General features: G+C 58.9%; 1 protein-coding gene across 3 annotated transcripts; it reads left to right on the top strand.

Annotated features, from left to right (window-relative positions):
- The first annotated feature begins 401 nt into the window (after nucleotides 1-401).
- Nucleotides 402-21472, top strand: PPP1R12C (protein phosphatase 1 regulatory subunit 12C). Of its 3 annotated transcripts, none has more exons than XM_081215747.1 (22): nucleotides 402-817; nucleotides 4870-5000; nucleotides 5077-5195; nucleotides 11332-11491; nucleotides 15215-15359; nucleotides 15450-15524; nucleotides 16838-16911; nucleotides 16992-17119; nucleotides 17238-17311; nucleotides 17571-17729; nucleotides 17806-17873; nucleotides 18487-18624; nucleotides 18800-18890; nucleotides 19017-19100; nucleotides 19179-19239; nucleotides 19397-19479; nucleotides 19578-19624; nucleotides 19703-19796; nucleotides 20014-20118; nucleotides 20451-20501; nucleotides 20693-20743; nucleotides 20836-21472. In XM_081215747.1, exons 1-22 carry the CDS (start codon nucleotides 497-499, stop codon nucleotides 20920-20922), a joined length of 2346 nt encoding a protein of 781 aa, XP_081071873.1. In that variant the 5' UTR covers nucleotides 402-496; the 3' UTR covers nucleotides 20923-21472. The 3 variants fall into 3 exon arrangements, with proteins under 3 accessions (XP_081071873.1, XP_081071874.1, XP_081071872.1); XM_081215748.1 differs by having other exon boundaries at nucleotides 19394-19479; nucleotides 19733-19796; XM_081215746.1 differs by having other exon boundaries at nucleotides 19394-19479.
- The last annotated feature ends 1314 nt before the right edge of the window (nucleotides 21473-22786 follow it).

Here is a 22786-nt window from a genome sequence, read left to right as displayed (position 1 = left end):
TACTAGGTCCCCAGGGGCTAGTTCTTCGTCCTTTTGATGCTGTGAACTACATTTCGCAGCATGCCCTGGGGGGCACACCTGTGGCCTTTAGACTCCATTTCCCAGCACTCTCAGGAGAATTCTCTCAATCATGTTTCCTTTCGACACCTCGGAGCTGCGAACTTCCCAGTGTGCCTCGGGGCCGATCGAGGCCGGAGTGTTGCCAAGAGCAATTTCCGCTTATGGACTCCATTTCCCAGCGCTCCCCGCGGCCTTCCGTGAGGCGGTTGCCATTCACCTCTCCAGGCTGAGGACTCCATTTCCCAGCGCGCCCCGGGATGGCGTGGTGACGTCACGCGCCGGGCGGGGGCCAGTGGATCCTTGGGTGGCGCGGGGCGGCGCGGGACGGTGCTGGGCGGGCGGCAGATCCCGGCGGCCCGTGGGCGGGCGGCGGCAGCTCAGGGCTCGGAGCTCGGCGCTCGCTCGCTCGTTCGCTCACGGGCGGGCGGGCGGCGCGATGTCGGGCGAGGATGGCCCGGGGGCGGGCTCCGGGGCGGCGGCGGCAGCGGCCCGCGAGCGGCGGCGGGAGCAGCTGCGGCAGTGGGGGGCGCGGGCGGGCGCCGAGCCGGGCCCCGGGGAGCGGCGCGCCCGCACCGTGCGCTTCGAGCGCGCCGCCGAGTTCCTGGCGGCCTGCGCGGGCGGCGATTTGGACGAGGCGCGCCTGATGCTGCGCGCGGCCGACCCCGGCCCGGGCGCCGAGCTCGACCCTGCTGCCCCGCCGCCCGCCCGCGCAGTGCTGGACTCCACCAACGCCGACGGCATCAGCGCCCTGCACCAGGTCAGCGCCCCCGCCCGGGCCCGTCCCGGGGACCTGAATCGCCCCGGGTCTGCCCCACCTCGAGCACCCTCCCTCCTGTTCGGAGTCACTGTTGCTAGTCCTGGTCTGCGCCGTCGCTGCTGCTCCGGTCCTTGCCATCCCGTGCTGGCCCTCTTTTCTGCCCACCCACCTCGAGCTCCCTTCTTCCGATCCTGAGACACTTGAACTGACCCTGGTCTTTGCCACCCTGCGCCGCCCTCTCCCTGGACCCGAGCCATTGCTGACGGCCTCAGTCCAGGCCCTCCTAGCCTCGTCACTTTGCGCTGCTCTTTCCCGACCTTGAGCTCTCTTTACTAGTCTCGCCTGTGCCACTTCCAGCGGTTCCACCTCTACTTTGTTATCTAATGCTGGACCTCTTTCCTGAGTCTGTGACACTTACAGCTCAACCGGTGCCCACAGTTTACCCCTTCCATGCAGGTATCACTTTCCTGGAGCAGCATCCTCCTCTTTCTTGGGCCTGTGCTGCTTCCCCCCTTGGTCTCTGGTTTGGGCCACCTCTTTGGCTAGGCCCAGGGCCTTCCACGCCACTTCTTCCGTCCTTGGTCTGTGCCATGTGTTGCTGTCTAAGGATGCTCCTTCCTGAGCCCCTGCCTTCAAGGCTCTGTATTTTGTTTTTGGCCGTGGCACGCAGCACGTGGGATCTCAGTTCCCTGACCAGGAATCGAACCCATGCCCCCTGCAGTGGAAGCGCGGAGTCCTAACCACTGGACCCCCAGGGAATTCCAGCTCTGTATTCTTTTTTTTTTTTTTTTTTTTGCGGTACGTGGGCCTCTCACTGTTGTGGCCTCTCCCATTGCGGAGCACAGGCTCCGGACGCGCAGGCTCAGCGGCCACGGCTCACGGGCCCAGCCGCTCCACGGCATGTGGGATTTTCCCGGACCGGGGCACGAACCCGTGTCCCCTGCATCGGCAGGCGGACTCTCAACCACTGCGCCACCAGGGAAGCCCGGCTCTGTATTCTTGAAGGGGATGCTCCCCGGGTCTGGGTCACCTCATGCTGTCTCCCCGCCCCCCTTCACCCTCATGGCCTCTTCATTCTCCTTAGGGCTGTGCCACCTCTTGTCTCCCACGTAGTTCTTCTCTCAGGGATGTTTCTTCTTCTCCAGGCACCTCCTCCCTGCCTCTCCTCTTGCCTTGGCCAGACCTGCATCATCACCCTTTTTTTCTGGGCACACTCAGAGCACCCACCTCTTCCTGGCTTCGGGACACCTCTCTGTCCTTTGGTCACCTTGCTTTCTCTGCCTGGATCCCCTCCTGTGGATTTGGGCAGATTCTTTCTCCCGCAGCATGTGCCATTTCTCCCAGCCTCCCGTCATATCACCTTCCCAAGGGGCCTAGCACCCTGTTTCTCCTCTCTGTCCACCCTGGGGCCCCCATGCCGTTCCAAAACACTCTGATTGCTGTCTCCAGGGTTCCTCTGAACTAGGGCCCCCCAAATGTCCCACAACCAGAGTTCTCTCTAGTTCTGCGTGCTTTTCTCACTCCCCACCCCCCTCCAGTGGGAGCACCAGGCACAAGCCACAGAAGAGCTCTGTCCCCGAGGCTGTCTGCCTCCTAGTCTCCTCGAATTGGTCCAGTCCCCAGCCCTCTTCTGTGCCGGAACCACTAGGGTTTGGTTACTTTGGGGCCCAGAGAGGACCCTGGGAAGGAAACCTTGGCAGGGGGCAGGGGAGTGGGGTGGAGGCAGGAAGAGGCCCACTTCTCAGGTTCCCAGGAAGAGGAGCGGCTCAGCAAAGCGGAATAGTCCTGAGTTCTGATCTCAGCTGCTCAACTTTGTGATCTCGAATTAGTGTCTTTTCTCTCTGTGCCTCAGGTTTCTTATCTGTTAATGGGGCCAGTAGTCAGCCCCTCCCTGGCAGGGCTCTGGCAAAGGAGGAAAAACACCCTTCAGGAAGCGGCCGTGGGCATCCAGTTGGGTAGTTGCAGCCCCTGGTCCAAGTACTACCCCTCCCCCCTTTCCCTTTCCCTACTCCCGGGCCTGTGCCCTGCAGAGGCCCTAGTGCTCTCTGGGACGTTTTCCTCCCTCTAGAGGAGGGTCTCAGCGTGGCTCGCCCAGGAGAGGGGCCTCAGGTTTCATCGTCCCTGCCCCTGGCTCCCCTCGACCTTCCCGAAGGGGTTCGTGGCCCTGCGTTGCAGGCCAGGCCCCATTCGCCGCCCTGTCCCTTGGCCCAGACCCTGCAGAAGAGCACCCCGGCCGGGCCTGTCAGGCAGGATCCCTGGGGATCCCTCTCCCGCTCCCGCTGCAGGCGAGCCCTCAGTACACTCCCTTGCCAGGACTTTGCAGGAGGCCTGAAGGATTCGGGCATCTGAGGTTCAGAGAGGGCAAGTCCCCGCCTCAGGTCACACAGCCAGCAAGCAGCGGTGCCGGGGTTTGGGTCAGGGCTGGGTGTCTGGTGACCAATTCGTGCTGGTTTGCCCAAGACCGGCCTGGTTTTAGCACTGCAAGTCCCAGGTCCCAGGAAACCCCCAGAGAGGCAAACCGGAACAGTTGCTCACGTTATCTGGGTGAGTCCTGCGGCTGTGGTTTCTGTTCTGCGTGGGGCAGGTCCCCAGGCATCAGCTCCCTGCTCTGGTCGTGTCCCTAGGAGTTCTGGAGCCTCAGCCCCAACCTCAGGCTGGTTTGTCAACTGCTAGACGAGGCCGGTATATTCCACCCCCTCCCTGAAATTACCTTGTAATTAGTGGCCAGGGGTCTGGGGTCTGGAATAGGAAAGACTGTGAGCCAGGATTCTTAGTTCTGAACAGGGAGGGGTGGGGGAGTCTTGACCCCTGAGTCTGAGGGAGGAGGGGCTGGGGGCCTAGATTCTCAGATCCCTGGTGCCCAGGCCTCAGGCATCTTTCACATGGATGCCTGTGCCCGGCCAGGTCCTTGAAAGGGAAAGGCCCATCTCCCTCCTTGCTCCCCTCCCCCATCACCATGACAACCAAATGGAAATAAACGGAGCCCAGAGTTCATCCCGTTCCCAGGGCACGTGTGGCCCCCCTTCCACAGCCTGAGTTTCCATGACTTCATGCTCTTGGCCCTTGTAGCTTCCTCCCCCTTCTCCAGATGGACGGTTTTGGAGAGGTGAGGGAGCTGGAGGTTAATCTACCCTGAGGACCGGGGAGTCCAGGTCCACTCCTGTCCCTCAGCCCTCGCTCAGGTCCCAGTGCCCACCCAGTGTTCACACATGCCTGGGGCTACATCCCTTCTCTGGCCCCCACTTGGGGTGCCAGCTTGGGCAAGAGCGCTTGTCTCCTGGAGCTTTGATTCTTCCTCCATCAAACAGGACCCTGACAGCCGTAGGATTGGGGAAGATGCCCGTGGAAGCCCCTTGGTGCAGCGTCCTGTGCCTAGGAGACCCTCGGTGCAGGGGAGCTGCCTCTCCTTGGGCCCCAGGTCCTGGGCATGCGCTAACTCAGTCACGTCTCCCAGTGGAGGAGGCCTGCCCGGGACCCTCACTCTGTTCCAGGTTTCCAGGGACCTGGTGACTTTACCAGCCCTGCACAGCCTTGGGCCCCAGGGGTCCAGCAGTCTCCCCTCCAGGTACAAGGCAGGGCCATGGTCAGTTCTTGTAGAGTATCTGTTGGATCTGAGGGAGGGGCTGGGGGCCTGGACCCCTGGGTCTGAGGGAGGAGGGGCTGGGCCTCCTCCCTTTGGTTCATCACTGGAAGCCCCATCCTTTGGTGGTGACTGTGGGGTGCCTCTCATCTAACAGGCACCGTTCAGGATTCCTACACCTGGATGTGAAGCCCCTCTCTCTTCTCTGTCCAGGTCCTCCTCTCATGGTCTCCAGTAAGCCCCAGATGCCTGGCTGACCTAACCACTGGGAAGCCGGGGGGTTTTAAACAGCTGGGTGGCTGGAGGGGCCTCCACGGACAGGGTTGGTGCTTTCCAGGGCCATCTGGGTCTTCTCCTTGATTGTCAGGGCCGCTTGGCCCTGTATCTGCTTAGCAGTCCCTGCCAGGGGTCCTGCCTGCAGGGCATGCAGGGTCTGGACCAGGTGAAGGTGACACCCTGTCCCGCCCCCCAGGCCTGCATCGACGAGAACCTGGAGGTGGTGCGCTTCCTGGTGGAGCAGGGTGCCACGGTGAACCAGGCGGATAACGAGGGCTGGACACCCCTGCACGTGGCCGCCTCCTGTGGTTACCTGGACATCGCCAGGTGAGGCGGGGAGGGTGGGCGGGGCCTGATGAGAATGGGCCCGGACCCCTCCGCTCTGACCTCGCCCTGCCCCCAGGTACCTGCTGAGCCACGGGGCCAACATCGCCGCTGTGAACAGTGACGGGGACCTGCCCCTGGACCTGGCCGAGTCTGACGCCATGGAGGGGCTGCTGAAGGTGGAGATTGCCCGCCGAGGTGGGCCTCGGGGGCTGCTGTGGGGCGGGCCCTCCGTTTCCGAGGACACTGACTCTCTGGGCCTCAGTGTCCCTACATGGGAAGCGGGGTGTGAGTACCTACCCCCAGGGTTACCTAGAGTAATTGGAGGAAGTGCTTGGCACAGAATAAGAGCTCAAACCACTGCTGGCCTGAAGTGTCGCTTTATCCTCGAGTGACTGAGGAAATTGAGGTAGAGGCTTGTCCAGGGCTTCGTTACGTGATTGCAGGTGATCTCAGGAATTTTGCTGGGGTGCCGGTAGGGGAATGCACAGGCTTCTGGGGAACTGGTCTCTCCCGTGCTCAGGATCACTGAGCCCCAGTGTCCTCAATATGGGGCCCAGGACCCCTCAAAACTCTGTCTGGCCATGCTCATTTTTCTAGGGGGAGTGTGTATTACTTCTAGCAGGTTCTCACCTTCCCCCCGCCCCGCTAAAAATAGCCGTCTGGGGCCAGATGGTGTGCAGTGTGCGTGGGGAAGGCTGTTGCCTGGCTGAGCTGGGGGCGGAGGACACGGGGCAGGTCAGGTGGGGGATGGCCAGCAGCTTCACCAATTCACCCAACCTCCCGCCGGAGCCCTGGGTCACAGCCCATCTGTGGAGGTGACTGTCTCATTCGCAGAGCGAGGGTGGCGGCAGCAGTGCCTCGCCGGTGGTCAGGGCTCAGTGGGTGGGAAGGTATGAGCACAGGGCCCGTGGGCCTGGCAGGCCTGGAGGGCTGCGCAGGAGGTGCGGGCAGGCTGGTGAAAAGTAGGTGCTGGGGCGTCCGAGGTGACGCCCAGACTGCCGGCTTGGCTCTGGGTGGGAAGGGCAAGGGCCCGCCCTTGGGCAGCTGTGTGTCGGTGGCCGTGAGAGCCGCACAGGGTATGGAGGTGCTGGTGGGGGAGCCGAGGTGGGCGGCTGGGGTCCAGGAGCCCTGCTTTGGCTCAGGTGGAGGGGAAGCAAAGGAAAGGCAGAACCGGGGTTTTCTCCCTCCCCGTGTTCACCTTTTCATCTCAAAAAACTTCAGACTCGGAGGCGGGTTTCGATAGCAGTCCGATGAGTGTCCACACGACCTCCACTGAGATTTACCAGGGCTTTTCAGCAGCTTCATGGAGATACAATTCACAGTGTGTACAGTTCACCCTTTGGAAGTGTACGATCTGGTGTTTGTTTGTTTGTTTGTTTTTAGTGTATTCACACTAAATGTTGTGCATCCATCACCACATCGATTTTATTTTATTTTTTTAATTTTTATTATTTTTAAAAATTTTATTTTATTTATTTAGTTTTGGCTGCGCAGGCTTCAGCAGTTGTGGCACGCGGGCTCGGTAGTTGTGGCACGCAGGCTCTTGAATGCAGGCTCAGTAGTTGTGGCGCTCGGGCTTAGTTGTTCCGCGGCCTGTGGGATCTTCCCGGACCAGGGCCCGAACCCGTGTCCCCTACATTGGCAGGCGGATTCTTAACCACTGTGCCACCAGGGAAGTCCCCACATCGATTTTAGATGATTTTGATCACCCCAAGAGAAATCCCACACCCCTGAGCTGTCATCCCCAGCCCTGCATTCCTCTCATTGGCTTTGTGTTGTCTCTAGATTTGCCTATTCTGGACGTTTTGTACAAGTGGAATCGTAAAGTATGGACTCGGGGGTTTTTAACTTCTGGGCACGATTGCCCGTGCTCCCTCCCTCGCCTCTGGGACGGACCTCCCTGGGTCCCTCCCCGCACCTGGGTCTCATGTCACGTCCAGCTCCCTCCACCTGGATCAGCCTTCGCCCTTCTCACCCTCCCTTGTTCCACACACAGGTCCCTCAGCTTGGACCCGGCTGTTTCTTCAGTTCTGCGGTTTGGGCAGGACCTTCTCAGCGAGTCCCTCCGGGGGACAGGCTCTGTCTCTCTGCCCCGTTACTGGCGATGTAAACCTTGAACCTCGTTCAGGGGGGTTGCCCAGGTGACTACCGTGGAGGCATCTTCCTCCCTTTGTCATTAAAAAGTAGTCTGAGATGGGGATGGACACATAATACACTAATATGTATAAAATAGATAACTAGTAAGAACCTGCTGTATAAAAAATCAATAAAATAAAATTTAAAAACTAAAAAAAAAAAGTAGTCTGCAGGGCAATGCTTGGAGGCCACCAGGGGGTGGGTGATCTCTTGGACATCCTGTGTGTTGCTGCAGGAAGTGCCCAGAGCTCACATCACCTTCTCACAGCAGCCCATGTTCCCCTTCTGCGAGGCGAAGGCTGGGGGATGTTGGCTTGTAGGGCCGACCAGGCACAAAGGCCTGTGGTCCTACCGGGGAGACCCTCTGCTGCACTGCTGGGGGTGGGGGGCGCCTGCCAGCACCACTGCAGCCACCGCCTCCGGAATCGGGGGGCTCCTGCCCCACGGCTCCGTGATGCTTGCCTTCACACGGAAGCCTCAGCCGAGTGTGGTTGGCAGAGTCTCTGTATTCTACCACAATTTAAAAAAGAAGACAATTTATGGGCTTAGGTAACCGCGGTCTAGGAGTTATATGGACTTAAGGCGTGGTTTGATCGAGGGGCACAGAGTCAAGAGCATCGCTCCATCACTGCTGATGAGCTCGGTACTGACTTCATTCTTAGACAGGTCCTCTCCGTGAGGTGTTGATTCTTAGCATGGCTGCCAGCAGTGCAGGCTGATGCCCCAGCGGGGCTAGAACTCGACGCATCCGTAGTCCCATCCACAGTCCTCTGCCTGACGCTCTTAGGGCCACCTTGGTCACAAGCGTGCCCCTGAGCCAGTCACAGTGGCAAGGAGGATGGTCGGGCCTGGTGACGCGGCCGCCCACGGAGCCGGGCTGTGGGCTCAGCCACGTCCGCGGAAAGCAGGGCTCAGGACAAGGCAGACGTCTTCACGGAGGCGGGAGACTGGATGCCTGCAGGTCCAAGAAACAGCTCCACTGCAGATGCTGTTCCCACAGCCCAGGCCGCAGGGACACAGTCCAAGCACAGGACTCTCTGGCCGCTTGCTCGGAAGGGCCATGGTCGGACCCACAGGAACTTGGAACTGGGCACGGAGGACACGTGAAGTGTTTCTGAAGCATTTGAAGCAATCACGTGGAATCCCCACAGCAGGACATGGACGTGGGGCAGTTACTCTCAGAGACGGGCGGCTTTGACAGTCAGTTCCAGTGATGGCGAGGCAGAGGCTCTTACCTCTGGCCGGCCGGGGTGTGGGTGATTCCAGCTGCTGTGGGAACCAGCCGAACAGCACGGGTTCCAGCTGGAGATCCACGTTCCCAGTGTTCCAGCAGTTCCACTCCTAGGCCACCTGACGGAGCACTCCAAACTCGAGGCTTCGGTGTTGAGAGGATGTGGCCGACACCAAAGGGCGAACGGATCAGTCAATAATCTATAAACGAGTGATCCAAGCAGTGGTCGGCAAACGTTTTAGGCAGTCAGTTTTGTTTTTTTTTTAGCCACACTGCATGGCATGCGGAACTTCCCCGACCAGGAATCGAACCCATGCCCCCTGCAGTGGAAGCTCAGAGTCTTAACCACTGGACCACTGGGGAAGTCCGTAGCCAGTAAATATTTTAGGCTTTGCGGGACATGCTGTCAGGTTGCAACCACTCTACCCTGCTGCTGTGGTGGGGAAAACAGCCAGGGAGGATATGTAAATAAGTGGGTGTGGCTGTGTTCCAATAAAACTTTACTTACAAACACAGGTGGCTGTCCAGAAGAGGCAAGTCCGCAGTGACAGGAAGGGGATTGGTGGTTGCCAGGGGCTGGGGAGGGACTGCTTAATGGGGTACGAGGTTTCCATTTGGGGTGATGAGAAAGTTGAGGTCAGATAGGGTCAATGGTTGCACGTTGTGAATGTCCTAAAAGCCACTGAGTAGTACGCTTTAAAATAGTGAAATTGGGCTTCCCTGGTGGCGCAGAGTTTGAGAGTCCGCCTGCTGATGCAGAGGACATGGGTTCGAGCCCTGGTCTGGGAAGATCCCACATGCCGCGGAGCAACTAGGCCCGTGAGCCACAACTACTGAGCCTGCGCGTCTGGAGCCTGTGCTCCGCAACAAGAGAGGCCGCGATAGTGAGAGGCCCGCGTACCGCGATGAGGAGTGGCCCCCGCTTGCCGCAGCTAGAGAAAGCCCTCGCGCAGAAACGAAGACCCAACACAGCCAAAAATAAATAAATAAATAAATAAACAAAATAGTGAAATTGGTAAATTTTATGTTAACCAAACAGGTGGCCTGCACGGGCAGGCTGTAGTTTGCCAGCCCCCATCAAGAGCTCTGTTAATAAACATGGGCACATCTCGGCAAACAGCAAAATTGCAGAGGATGCGTTTGAATACGCAGGATACTGACCGTGGTTGCTGAATAAAAGATTGGCAAACTCTGCCCTTTACCGCCCGCAGCAAGGCGCCTGCATCTATAATAGGACTGAATGTAGGTGATTCCCTTTAAGGAGGTCGGGGAGGAGAGAGGGAGGGGGGTCCCTGAGTCCCCGGCACTCTCCTGGCCTCCACCCCAGCCTGCGCCTGCGGGATGGGCCCTAGCCAGCCAGACATTCCTGGAATAGCTGCCTCTGGGAGTCCCCGCCAGCCCGGGGACCCTAAGGTAATCCGTTGGAGTTTAGTCCGAGTGCCCAGGTGCCACTGGGTGGCGCCAGTGTGCAGCTGGACCCGGACGGATTTGGTCCCGGCGGGGATTGCGTTTCTGGGATCCTCCGGGTAGCCCCGGGGCAGCATTTACAACTTGCAGTAAGGGTGTAACCAGGTTCACGTTCATGAAAGCAGATTCGTGATGGTGGTTACCTCTGGGGCCGCGGGGAGGGGCACCCTGTCATTGCCTCTGTCGCCTTGTACTGCTGTAAGCCAAGCGGCCGTACACCGCGTCTTCGCCAGTGCTGTCCAGTGGAAAGCCAGAGTCAGCCACAAGCATAATTGAGAATTTCCAAGTAGGTGCGTGGAAAAACAAAAACAGGTGAAGTTAATTATAGTAATATATTTTACTTAATCCAGTACGTCCAAGACGACATCATTTCAATATGTAATCAATATGAAAAACTACGCGTGAGCTGCCGCATACTCTTTTTTTCTATGCTTCGAAATCCAGTGTAGTTTTTTTTTTTTTTTTTTTGCGGTACGCGGGCCTCTCACTGCTGCGGCCTCTCCCGTTGCGGAGCACACGCTCCGGACGCGCAGGCTCAGCGGCCATGGCTCACGGGCCCAGCTGCTCCGCGGCACGTGGGATCTTCGCGGACCAAGGCACGAACCCGTGTCCCCTGCATCGGCAGGCGGACTTTCAACCACTGAGCCACCAGGGAAGCCAGAAACCCACTGTATTTTACATTTACAAGGCGTCTCAGTGGGAAGTAGCCACAGTTCAGGGGCTCCATAGCTGCACGTTGCTGAAGGCTGTTGAGCAGGACGGCTCAACTCTGTGCGGCACTTGGGCGAGTGAGAAATTTCACAATCGAAAAAATAACAGCCATGAATACACTTCCCAGGAGAAAGAGTACACATTCCCTAGAAGAGACTGTTTTTGACTCCCGTCTCAGTAGTTCATAACGTGCAAAGTACAGATTCTCAGTGACAGTCAAAAGGTAATATTCCAGCCTCAACAAGGCTGCCTGTTTTGATCCACAGTCAACTTATGTTTAAAGTCATAACTTGCTTTTTGCATCCATAAATGCAGTACAGTTGTCCATGAGACCAACTGTCTGCAGTGAAATTGGCGAGTGAGGAAGCATGCTTGCCTCGCACAGATTTGTGCAGGTGCCAGCAGGGGACAGCAGCTGGTGGGAAGGTGCCGTTGCCCCAAGGTACGGGCACTGTTTAGTCGCTTTTTGCCTGGTTTATCCTACTCGTGAGTGATAATGGTGACGAAACACACAAAGCTGCTGGGCTAAGGGCTGTATGTGTAGTGATAAGAAGTGTGAGATGTAAGATTCCTGCGCCCTCCATCCTCCCAGCCCCCAGCAGTGACTCAGAGACCCTTAGTGGAACCCAGGGCTTCACGGAGCATGGTTGGGAAGTAACAGAGCTAGTTCAGGCCCTCTGAGCCCCTAAGGAGCACTCAGAGCAGAGGAAGCAGGCCAGGTGCCACTCTGTGCTTCCTGGGTCTCAGGGTGGGAGTCCCATCTATCCCCCCTTCTCGTCCTCCCAGGTGTGGATGTGGAAGCAGCCAAACGGGCCGAGGAGGAGTTGCTGCTTCACGACACAAGGTGCTGGCTGAACGGGGGCGCCATGCCGGAGGCCCGGCACCCCCGCACGGGGGCTTCTGCCCTGCACGTGGCCGCCGCCAAGGGCTACATCGAAGTGATGAGGTGAGCTGGGCTGGTGTAGACCCTCCCTCTTCCCCCGCCCCTTGCGCTGGGCCAGCCTGTTGCTTCTCACTGTCTTACACCTTCTTGTGGATTTTGTCCATTCCCTCCCTTTTCTAATTTATGTACCTAAGGCCATGCATTTCCCTCTAAATACAGCCTTAGCTGCATCCATAAGTCTTGATGTGCAGGCTTCTCCCTGTCCTTCAGTTTAAAACGTTTTCCAACTTGTAGTCCTCCTTGACCCAGGGATCATTTAGAAGTATGTCATTAATTTCCAAATACATGGGATTTTCTAGTCGTAGTTGAATTACATGCATGCCTCATTTTATTGTGTTTCACCAATACTGGTTTTTTTTTTTTTTTACAAATTGAAGATTTGTGGCAACCCTACGTTGTCAGATGAAGGTGAACGTTTTTTACCAATAAAGTGTTTTTTAATGTATGTACATTTTTTAAGACATAATGCTGTTGTACACATAACAGACTTAATTTTTATATGCACTGGCAAACCAAAAAATTAATGTGACTCGCTTTATTTCAATATTTGCTTTATTTCGGTGGTCTGGAACCAAATCCTCAATATCTCCGAGATCTGCCTGTACTCACTTCCTGGCTTACTTGTGCTGTGGTCAGAGGACAGGTTCTCTATGATTCCAGATTTCTGGAATTCATTGAGGTTTGCTTCATACCTCAGTCTGTGTAAGCTGGAATGCTTCATAACCCAGTCCGTAAGCTGGAAACAAATTGTGTTGTTAAATCCAGCGTCCCCTATAGGTTATTAGGTCCACTTTGTACTCATGCTCTTTAGATCGTCTGTATCCGTCGTGATTTTTTCCCCTCATCTGCTTATTCTGTCAGTTGCTGGGAGAAGTACAGTAAAATGTCTCACGATGATTGTGGATTTTTGCTGTTTCTCCTTGTAGTTGTGTCAATTTTTGTGCTGCATATTTCAAGGCCAGGTTGCTTGGTGCATCTGTATTTTAAATTGTTGCAGTGTGTACTCTCTGCTTCTCATCCTCACCTTGGTCTTGTCCATTTCTGAGTGCCTCACCTCTTTCTGTCAGTAGTTGGTTCTACTTCTTATCATCAAACTCCCCTGTTCTCTCTTTATTTTTTCCCTCTCTCTCATGTGATGTTATACTTTATATTCAGTATATACATGGAGTCCAGATGAATCTCTCCACCCCTGCTCACCTCTGTGTTAATGAATTTTTAGAAAGGTCTTCCAGGGGAATTCCCTGGTGGTCTAGTGGTTAGGATGCTGGGCTTTCATTGCCGTGAGCCAGGTTCAGTACCTGGTCGGGAAATTGAGATTCCGAAAGCTGCACGGTGCGGCTGGGGGGAAAAAAAAAGGAAGCTTTTCAGTGAGGAACTTAAGATGACGCCTAACAGCTCCAGGCTTATGTCCTGGCTGCTTCCCCTAATTCACAGGTAGGGTGCCTCGTCCTCCGTAGTTCCAGCGAAAGCCCTGGGTCTGATACTCACTGGGCTGCCTTGCACACCTGCTCATCCCAGGGCTGATCCCTGTGGCAAGGAGGGTGGGACCCTGTGACTGGTCAGGCCCGGTGACGTGCCCAGCCCTAGAAGCTGTGCCCTCTTCTACCCATGGCTTCCACCCCTGAGTCTCAGGTGGCTGCTTCACCTCCTGTCACTGAATCTCTGTCCCAGCCAGCAGGAAAAAGCAGGGGGCAAAAGGAGCAAATGTCCATTTCTTTTAAAAGAACAGTCCAGAAGCAGCGTACATACTGAATACTGACATCCCATTTGCCAGACCCTTCTCAGCTGGCCACTCCTAGCTGTGAGGGAGACTGGGAGATTCTACTGAAAGCTGGGTGCCATTTTTTTTTTTTTAGAAGGGTCTTCCCAGGGCAGGGGGCCTCATCTTCATTCAGGGCTCTGCAGTGGCTCCCCACCTATTTATTTATTTATTTATTTATTTATTTATTTGGCTGCTCCGGGTCTTAGTTGCAGCACACGGGATCTAGTTCCCTGACCAGGGATTGAACCCGGGCCCCCTGCATTGGGAGCACAGTGTCTTAACCACTGGACCACTGGGGAAGTCCCTGGGTGCCATTATTAAAGGTGGAAGGAGAGTGGATATTCATGGACAGCCTCATTCTCTGCCACAGAACTGAAACGCTTTGGCCTTAGAGATACTCACTGACTGTAATTTCACTTCCGCCCCTTAGTATGGGTTTACAGCCACATCTATGGACTGCATTTTTGGAAGAATTTAGCTGACGTTCTCCTCGTTAAAGATGAGTGGCAGAGTAAAGGTGTACATTTCTTTGATGTTATTCACTCAACACTTACTGAGCACCTGCTGTATGCCAGGCCATCTTTTAGGTACTGGGGATATAGCAGCAAATGAGACAGATCTGGGCCCATGTGCAGTTCGCAGCCTTGTCGAGGAGACAGACAGACAAGTGACTGAGGAAGCCGGTCACATCACATGGCCCTGAGTGCTCAGAGAGGGGTCCTCAGCCTCCACCCTGGTGACGTGGGGCTGGATAACCCTGGGGGCCTGTCCTGTTCATGGGGGTGGGACACTGACCTCCACCCGCTAGATGCCAGGAGCCACACTCCACCGCAGTCACGACAACCAGGCACCTCTCTGGGCGTTGCCCAATGTCGCTTGGGGGTCAGCGTCGTCCCCAGTTGAGAACCACTGGTCCAGAGGGATGTAAACAGGGCATTGGGGGAGAGTGAGTGTGGTGGGGAGGTCCCCTTCGAGATTCGGTGAGGAGGTTGTGACTGCCGAGAGGGTGGTCACGCCCTGGCCGCGTGAAAGGCACTGATGCCTCGAGAACATTCACTGGGCAGAGAGAACAGCGGAGCCCAAGGTGGGCGCATGCTTGGGGGAGGAGTGGGATGCCCACACGGCTGGAGCAGAGTGAGCTGGGGGGCCCCACAGAGGAGCTTTTGTTTAAAATGGTTCTTTACAAGGTACCTCATCTCTCCGCCTTTCCCACCTTGCTTTAGCTCTTTCTCACTGACACAGAACCTAAATGCAGTTCTCTAAAAGCAGGCGTGTCTACCCTAAGCTGAGTTTGCAGAATTGCCCTGGACCAGGTCGTGTGGTCTAAGGTGGTGATTATCTCCCGGGAAAGAATCGCCTAAGCCAGGGGTTCTGTCTCGGCACTGGTGGCATTTGGACCAGATCGTTCCTGGCTGTGGGCCCACCTGTGTGCTGTGGGATGTTAAGCAGCATCCCTGGCACCGACCCACTGATGCTTCTGGCACCCACCCCTACGTTGTGACATCCAGAAACATCTCCAGACACGGCCAGACGTCCCCAGGCGGCAGTGTGGTCCTGGTTGAGAACCGCTGCTCTGAGCCAGAGGGGTCCTGGAACAGTGCTGCCCCCAGGCCGCCCCTTCTGGGGTCTCATCCTTTCTCTAGGCTTGGGTGCTGGGGAACCCCTGCCCTCCCCTCCCCTGGAGCTGTCTCACAACCAGGGGTGACGCTCAAGAGTTGAGCACTGCAGGTGCAAGAAGCAGGGCTCCAGAGGCCACCTGCTAGGCCAGGGGAGGAGTCACAGCGGTGGCCGAGGGGGTCACTTCGGGAGGGGGCGCCTTGGGGCCATGGCGCTTTACCCCCTGGCCCAGGACTGCTTTCGGTACGGTCACAGCTGGTACTGCCACCACAGCACAGCTGGCCGACCTTAGCTCTTGGCCCCGAGCCCCTGTCCTGGCCCTTGACCTGAGCCTGCCCGGCCCCCAGGCTGCTCCTTCAGGCCGGCTACGACCCGGAGCTGCGGGACGGGGATGGCTGGACGCCCCTGCACGCCGCAGCCCACTGGGGCGTGGAGGACGCCTGCCGCCTGCTGGCAGAGCACGGCGGGGGCATGGACTCGCTGACGCACGCGGTGAGGGCTGGGTCTGGGGCCCCGGGCCCGGTGGGGGGTGGGAGGGCCCCTCCGCCTCCTCCTCACCTGCCTTTTCCCCTCCCCACCCAGGGGCAGCGTCCCTGTGACCTAGCGGATGAGGAAGTGCTGAGCCTGCTGGAGGAGCTGGCCCGGAAGCAGGAGGACGTGAGTGTCTGTCTGCAGCCAGGAGGGAGGGTCTCCACATCCCTGGGGACCTGCTCTTCCCTGGCTGGTGACCGGGGCCCAGTGGGGAGCCAGGAGGAGGGGCACAGCTGGGCACTAGGGGGAGGCGGGGTCTGGGGCCCCCGGGGGACCTTGGGATGCAGATGAGAGTCATCTATCCAGGCTTGGGCTGGGCCTTGTCACCCCTGGGACCCCCCCCCAACACCAGCACTGGGCCAGGCCTTGTTGCTGGGAAAACGCAGAATGAAGGGGTGAACGGTGTGGACTCGGGGTCTGAATCCCAGCTCTGCCATGGATTTGCTGTGTGAGCTCAGGCCAGTCACTTAACCTCTTTGGGCCTCAGTTACCTCATCTGTAAAATGGGGATAGTACTGCGCACTTTATGAGTTACGTGTTCTGTTACGTGGAATATGTATTATGCTATGAGTGGTATGTATGTTACTAAACAAAAGCATTCAGACCCCTGCCTGGCACACAGTAAGCACTCTAAGGTAGCAAGAAACATCTCCTGAGGCCTTCTGGGGGCCAGGCCCTCTACCTGGAGCTTCTGGTGAGTGGTAGGTAGACAGGGCCAGATCCCCGTGTTTAAAGCTTGGCTGTGGCAACATTGAGGGAGATGGTCCTGTTTCTGGCTTGGCGGACTTGGGCAGCTTCCTGGGGACCAGGGCTCGCACACTGTTGAGGGAACAGTACGTGCAAAGGCTCAGGGGTGGGGAGTCGTATGGTACCCGGAATTTGGAGAGGGGCAGACCCTGAAGGGGCTTGAATGCCAGGGAGGAGCAGTGCGACGGGGAGGAGGCTGGGGGCTCTGGGAGGGCGTTTAGTGGGTGAAGCAGGGTCTCTGAGAGGTGGGGGCGCAGACGAGGCCTGGGCGTGTCTGGGAAGGGAGACCTGCAGCACAAGGGGTTTGCTAGGAGGGGCGGGGCTGTGCAGGTTCCGAGGTGTGAAGACACAGCAGTCTGGGAACTGCGCCCTGAGATGCCATTTGGGGGCTGGGCCTGACAGCGAGCCTTAAGGGAGGACGCCGGGCCTGGCAGCCCATGTCCGGGTGTGCTGAGGGGTTGGGGGGAAGTTTGGGCAGGTCACCCCTGGGAGGTAGAGGCCAGGAAGCCTGGGGGCCCCTGAGTACTGGACGACTCACTTGAGACCCAGGGCGCCATGTCTAGGAAAACTCAGTGAGTGTACAAATCATCCCATTCCCCCCTGTACCACGTCCACCCCGGCACGGTTGTATGTGGGACCCAGGAGGGTCTGCGTGTTCTGCCCCTCCCCAGTGGCCCCCCTCCCCCTTTCAGCTTCGGAACCAAAAGGAAGCCTCCCAGAGCAGGGGCCAGGAGCCCCAGGGGCCATCCAGCAGCAAACACCGAAGGTAGGGGAGAGGCGCCTGGAGGGTAGGTGGGCTGGAGGCTCCCCAGGGCTTGGACCCCAACGCCCTCCCCTTTCCACCAGGAGCTCTGTATGTCGTCTGAGCAGCCGTGAGAAGATCTCCCTCCAGGACTTGTCCAAGGAGCGCCGGCCTGGTGGGGCAGGGGGGCCCCCAATCCGGGACGAGGATGAGGGAGAAGAAGGCCCCTCAGGTGAGGGGCTGGGGGGCTGGGGTCCTCAGTCTGGAGAGGAGGGGTCTGAGGGAGGAAGGGCTGGTGCTCAGAGGCAGCTGGCTGATTCTTGTGACCTCTCCTGCGTCCTACACTGTAGAGCCACCCCCTGCAGAATCCAGAACCCTCAATGGGGTCTCCTCCCCGCCACCCTCTAGCCCTAGGAGCCCCATGGTGAGTCTGGGTTCCCGGGAGGCCGTGCTGGCCTGGGAGGTTGTGGGGGGCGTAGCCATAAAGCCTGTGAACCTCTTGTCAGGGCAGGTGGGGTGAAGACTACAGTTCCCAGAATCCTCTGGGACAACTGCCTTTTCCTGACTGTGCCTGTCCTCCCCACCCCCCAGTTGTAGTTTGTGGTGGGCCTTTTGGGGGTAACACTTGAAGTTCTTGAGAAGTAGGACCCTCTCCCTGTAACTGATACCCTTCCCTTCTCCAGACTCCCGACAAGGCCCCTTTCTCCACGCGCTTTGGCCTCCAGAAGACGGGGAGCTCTGGGGCCCTAGGTCCTGCGGAGAGGCGGTTTGCCGAGGGTGCCTCGGGGGCTGGGCTGCAGCGCTCCGCCTCCTCCTCGCGGCTGGAAGGGACCTCCACTCAGGTGAGCAGGGTGAGGGGCAGGGGACCAGACCCTGCCTAGTCGAGGAGAATAGCCCCCTCCTCTCCTCTCCCCGCAGGCCAGGGAGCCCCGTCTTGCCAGAATTACCCCCACCCCCTCCCGGAAGGTGCCGGAGTCTTCTGCCCCGTGAGTCTGACGGCCCGGGTCCCGCCGGGGGTGGGGCAGGTCTGGGCCCCTGTCTTGTCAGCCTTTGCTCTCGGGGGTCTGGTCCCTGCCTCCCACTCTTGGCCTCAGTTTCCCTTTTGGTGCATCAAGTAAAAGCTCACAGTAAAACTCCAAGGCCACCGTGATCCGGCCTCCGGCGGCCCCCACCCCACGCTCCACCCCTCCGCCCTCCTTTCTGACACGGGCTCGCTCCTGCCCGGGCCCTTCACTGTGGCTCCCCACTCACCCGCACAGGGCTTCCTTCCTCCCTCTCTCAGGTTTGTTTGAATGTCAGCTTCTCGGGGAGGCCCACCAGCCCCACTGCGCGCACCGCCCCAGCATCCGGACACGCACACCTCCGGTCTCCCGTCCTTGCTCTTTTTTTCTCCAGAGTACTTTATCCTCCTGACGTGTCATGTGGTGTCCTGATCTTTCTGTGGTTATCCTTTCTTTTGCTTGCATCTCTTCTGCTCACATTTGACTCATCGGGGCGGAGATCATTTGTTTCTTTTTCTTTTGCTCCTTGCTGGATGTCTGGTGCCTGCCACGTAACGCAGGCTTGAGTAACATTTGCTGATTGAATGCATTCACACAGGTCTGAGATCTCCAGGCCTCCTCCTCCCTTGGATAACTCTACTCCTGCCTCCAGGATTCCGGAGCCTGAATTCCCGGTGAAGCCAAATGTCCCCGTAGCCTCTGCAGCACCCCCAGCGGACTCCCGGGACCGCCGGAGGTGAGGTGAAGAGGCCTGGGGGCAGGAAGCAGCTGGGGAGACAGCTGCGTTACCCAGGCGTCCCAGGGTTGGCGTTGAGGTCCTCTGGCCGAACTTGACTCCCCCTGAGAGTGTCAACCATGGGATGGGACAGGGTCCAAAGGAACCCTCTCTGAGGTCGGGGCCCTTCACTCAGGTCCTACCAGATGCCTGTGCGGGATGAGGAGTCTGAGTCTCAGCGGAAAGCTCGCTCTCGGCTCATGCGCCAGTCTCGGAGGTCCACACAGGTGTGGGCGGGGCCTGGATCCCTGGGTCTGAGGAGGGAGGGGCTGGGGGCCTGGACCCCTGGGTCTGAGTGGGGAGGGGCTGGGCCCTGAGTCCTGGACCCCCTGACTGCCCCTTCTCCGTGCCAGGGTGTGACTCTGACAGACCTTAAAGAAGCAGAGAAGGCTGCAGGAAAGGCCCCAGAGCCAGAGAAGTCGTGCCTGCAAAGCCTGGTGAGAGGGTTCAGGTGCCCGGGCAGGGGGTGGTACAAGATGCCCTCGTCCTCTGACCCCCGTGCCCCTCTCCCGCAGGACGCTTCCCGGCGACCCCGAGTCCCTGGGGTCGGGAACTCTGATGGCCCTGCCCAGAGAGGTGAGGTCTGGTCTCTGGGAAGTGGTCGTCCTGGGCCCACCGACACCCTCTTGCTACAGTCTTACTGTTTTCCTGGGGGTTGGGCCCAGAGACCCTGACCCTGCAGAGGGGACCCCTCCACAGATCACTGGGCTGACTCCTGCCCCTCCCCCAGCAGAGGCGCCCGACGGCCAAGGGCAAGGACCACAGGCCGCCGAGGAGCACCGCCGAACCAGCAAGGAGTGGCGGGGACCTGCGGAGGTGCGGGGTGGGGCCCAGGCGGGGCGAGCTGGGGCTGTGGGCCGGCCCTGGAGGTGGGCTGGGGGTGGAGCCAAGCTGACGCCCACCTCCGCCCACAGGGGGAGGAGGCGGAGCCGGCGCCTGCAGACCGCAGCCCAGGATCCAGGTACAGGGTGGGGAAGGGTTCGGGCTGTCTGTGGGGCCGTGGGCGCGCCCCATGACGCCCTCCTTGCCCTCACCCCAGCACTCCCGAGGGCGGCCCCTCTTCCCGCAGGCAGCGGGACCTCAACCCAGAACCAGAGCCAGAATCAGAAGAGCCTGATGGAGGCTTCAGGAAGGTTCGCGATCCCACCCCTCGATCGTGCCATTAACCCCCACGTGCTGGCTTTTATATACCTGCTCTCCTGCCCCCTACTTAGTGGCTCTGCCTGACCGGTCCGGGCATCCTGCTCTTTTGCGGCCCCACCTGAGCCACAGTCACCCCCCTTCCCCGCAAACATGCGGCATCTCAGCCGGCAAGCCTGACCCCCGTGTCCCTCCTCCCGGGGCCCCCAGCTGTATGCAGAGCTGCGCAGTGAGAACGAACGACTTCGCGAGGCCCTGACCGAGACCACACTGCAGCTGGCGCAGCTCAAGGTGGAGCTGGAGCGTGCCACGCAGGTGAGGACGCCGCGGCCCTGGAGGTGGTGGGAATTGGCTCCGGAGCCCTGGGCGGTAGGGCCAGAGCGTCGAGGGGAGGGGCCTGCGTGGCGGGGGTACTAGGACCCTTGGGAGGAGGAGCGTGGGCAGTGAGGGGCGAATGAGGGGCAGAGCTAAGGTCTCGGGGGCGGAGCTTGGCCCAGGAGGGGCGGGGCTGGCGGTCCTGAGCCGTGGGTGGGGAGGTCTGGGCCAGCCAGGGGTCTGCCTTTCCCCCTCTCACTGCTGGTTTCCGCCTTCTGGCCATCGCGGTTTGGACGCTTCTCTGAGCCCTGCTCTTTTTGTGTCCTCACCAGAGGCAGGAGCGATTCGCAGAGAGGCCCGCCCTTCTGGAGCTGGAGAGATTCGTGAGTAAGGGCGGCTGCAGTGGGGCCAGCTGTGTCCCCAGCCTTACAGGCTCCGGCGGCTCTGGATGAAGGGGCCGCACTGACCTCCTAACCCGCTCCTCTGCTCATGCCCCACCTCTCTCAGCCATCCTTGACCTGCGGCCCTCCCCGACCCCCAGTGCCTCGTCCTCACCTTCCCCTGTTTATTCCAGGAGCGCAGGGCCCTGGAGCGGAAGGCAGCGGAGCTGGAGGAGGAGCTGAAGGTGACTGTCAATGGGGAGCTGAGGGCAGAGCGGGGGTGTGCAGTGGGTGCAGCCTGCCCAGGGCCACCTGGCTGACCCGTCCCACCTCGCAGGCCCTGTCCGACCTCCGGGCTGACAACCAGCGACTCAAGGATGAGAACGCAGCCCTGATTCGCGTCATCAGCAAACTCTCCAAGTGACTCTGGAGGAGGCCCTTCCCCTGCACCCATATTTATGCAGCTGCTTCTGCCACATGCACCCCTTCCTTTGCGTGAACACGAGTGACAGGGCTCCCGGGGAGTCTCTGAGAAGCCATAACCTCCCCTTGGGACCTCCAGACTGGGAGGGGAGAACAGAGTCCCCGGGAGCCAAGGGGGGCCGTCCGAGGCCGGAATGGAGGCGGAGGCCGAGCCAGGTAGGGGGACGTCGCTGAGGGCGGACTGGGGCTGGAGGCGGGACCAGGAAGGAACCGAGGACCAAGAAGCGCCAGGACCAGAGTGGCCGCCCAGAGGTCCCCCCTCACGTGTGATGCCACCCTCATCACCCCTCCCACTCGTGAACAGGGATCCGAGAATGTGCCAATAGTCCCTCCGGCCTCGGCCAGGTGGGCCTGTATATAGGGTCCGTGTGCAATAGGGAGGGATGTCTTCTATTTTTGCTGCCCCCTTGCGGCCCACTGTCTGGGGCAGGGGGAGAAGGTATTTTCGAGATAAAGCACAGGCACCACAAATAAAAGTCGGGAAGTTGCCACTCAGTGGCTGCGTCCTTGGCTGGAGGTGGGCACTGCTTCCCCCTTCCGTGCTGGGGCTGTGCCTGCCCGTCACGGGGTGGGACGGGGCTTCAGGAAGAGCGGCCAGTTGGAGCAGAGGTCGCAATCCAGGGCCCACGTGGTCACAAGCTGGTTTGGTACAGAGCAGGAAGGGTCAGCCGGGCGACGGTAGGGGCTGCGGATATCGGGTCGGGGGCTTGGGTCTTGTCATCACTGCTTTTTTTTTTTTTTTTTTTTCCGGTACGCGGGCCTCTCACTGCTGTGGCCTCTCCCATTGCGGAGCACAGGCTCCGGATGCGCAGGCTCAGCGGCCACGGCTCACGGGCCCAGCCGCTCCGCGGCATGTGGGATCTTCCCGGACCGGGGCACGAACCCGTGTCCCCTGCATCGGCCGGCGGACCCTCAACCACTGCGCCACCAGGGAAGCCCCCCATCACTGCTTTTGAAACAAATTTGAGTCAGTTGCCAACATTTAAAACTTAGGGTAGTTCACATATAAAGTCCGGGGTTTTGACTTTTCTGACTAAACAGGACTCTGACAGTGCGAGCTGTTCAGTCCTGCACGGCAGCAGTTGGCTGGAGCCAAGTAGGAGCTCTCCTCCAAGTTGGGGCATTCATTCATTCACTCGCCCATTCATGGTCCTGTTCTCCTTGCCTGGCCCCGTCCTACGTGTTGGTGGTACAGTAGTGCATGAGACAGGTAAAGATCCGATACATGTTAGGAGGAGAGGCATGAGGCACCCAGTGACAAAATAAATGTGTTGCCAGTGGTAGTGCTGCGGAGAGAAAGCAGAGGGGGGGGGCAGCAGGGATTAGGGAGGCTGGTGTGCGCGTGTGCAGGAGTGCGTGCCTGGTGGAACACTGATTGGCCCAGAGGGGGCGTGGCAGACCACGAGAGTCCGGGATTGGTCCAAAACGGGGGCCTGATTGCAACACCGAATGTCAGGCTGTGACATTTTGTACAGGGTGGTCAGAATCGGCCTTACTGGAAAGCTGGCACTGGCAGATACTTGAAGGCATCTGGGAACGAGCCATGTGGGTTCTGGATGAGGAGGACAGCGTGGGCAAAGGGATAAAAATGTGCCTGAAATGTAGGAAAGTAGCAAGGGATGAGGTTGGAGAAGTAAGGGCTGGCCTTGTAGGAGTGTGGCCCTGGTAAGGACTTTTTTTTTTGGCTGTGCTGCGTGGCTTGTGGGATCTAAGCTCCCCGACCAGGGATTGAATCTGTGTCCCCTGCAGTGGAAGTGCAGTCCTGACCACTGGACCTCCAGGGAAGTCCCAGGGGAAAACTTTTG

Source organism: Mesoplodon bidens (assembly GCF_964165515.1).
Source record: "Mesoplodon bidens genome assembly, chromosome: 18".
Classification (NCBI taxonomy): Eukaryota; Metazoa; Chordata; class Mammalia; order Artiodactyla; family Ziphiidae; genus Mesoplodon; species Mesoplodon bidens.
The sequence above is the reverse complement of the archived record's forward strand: the minus strand, read 5'-3'. Positions and strand labels throughout refer to the sequence as shown.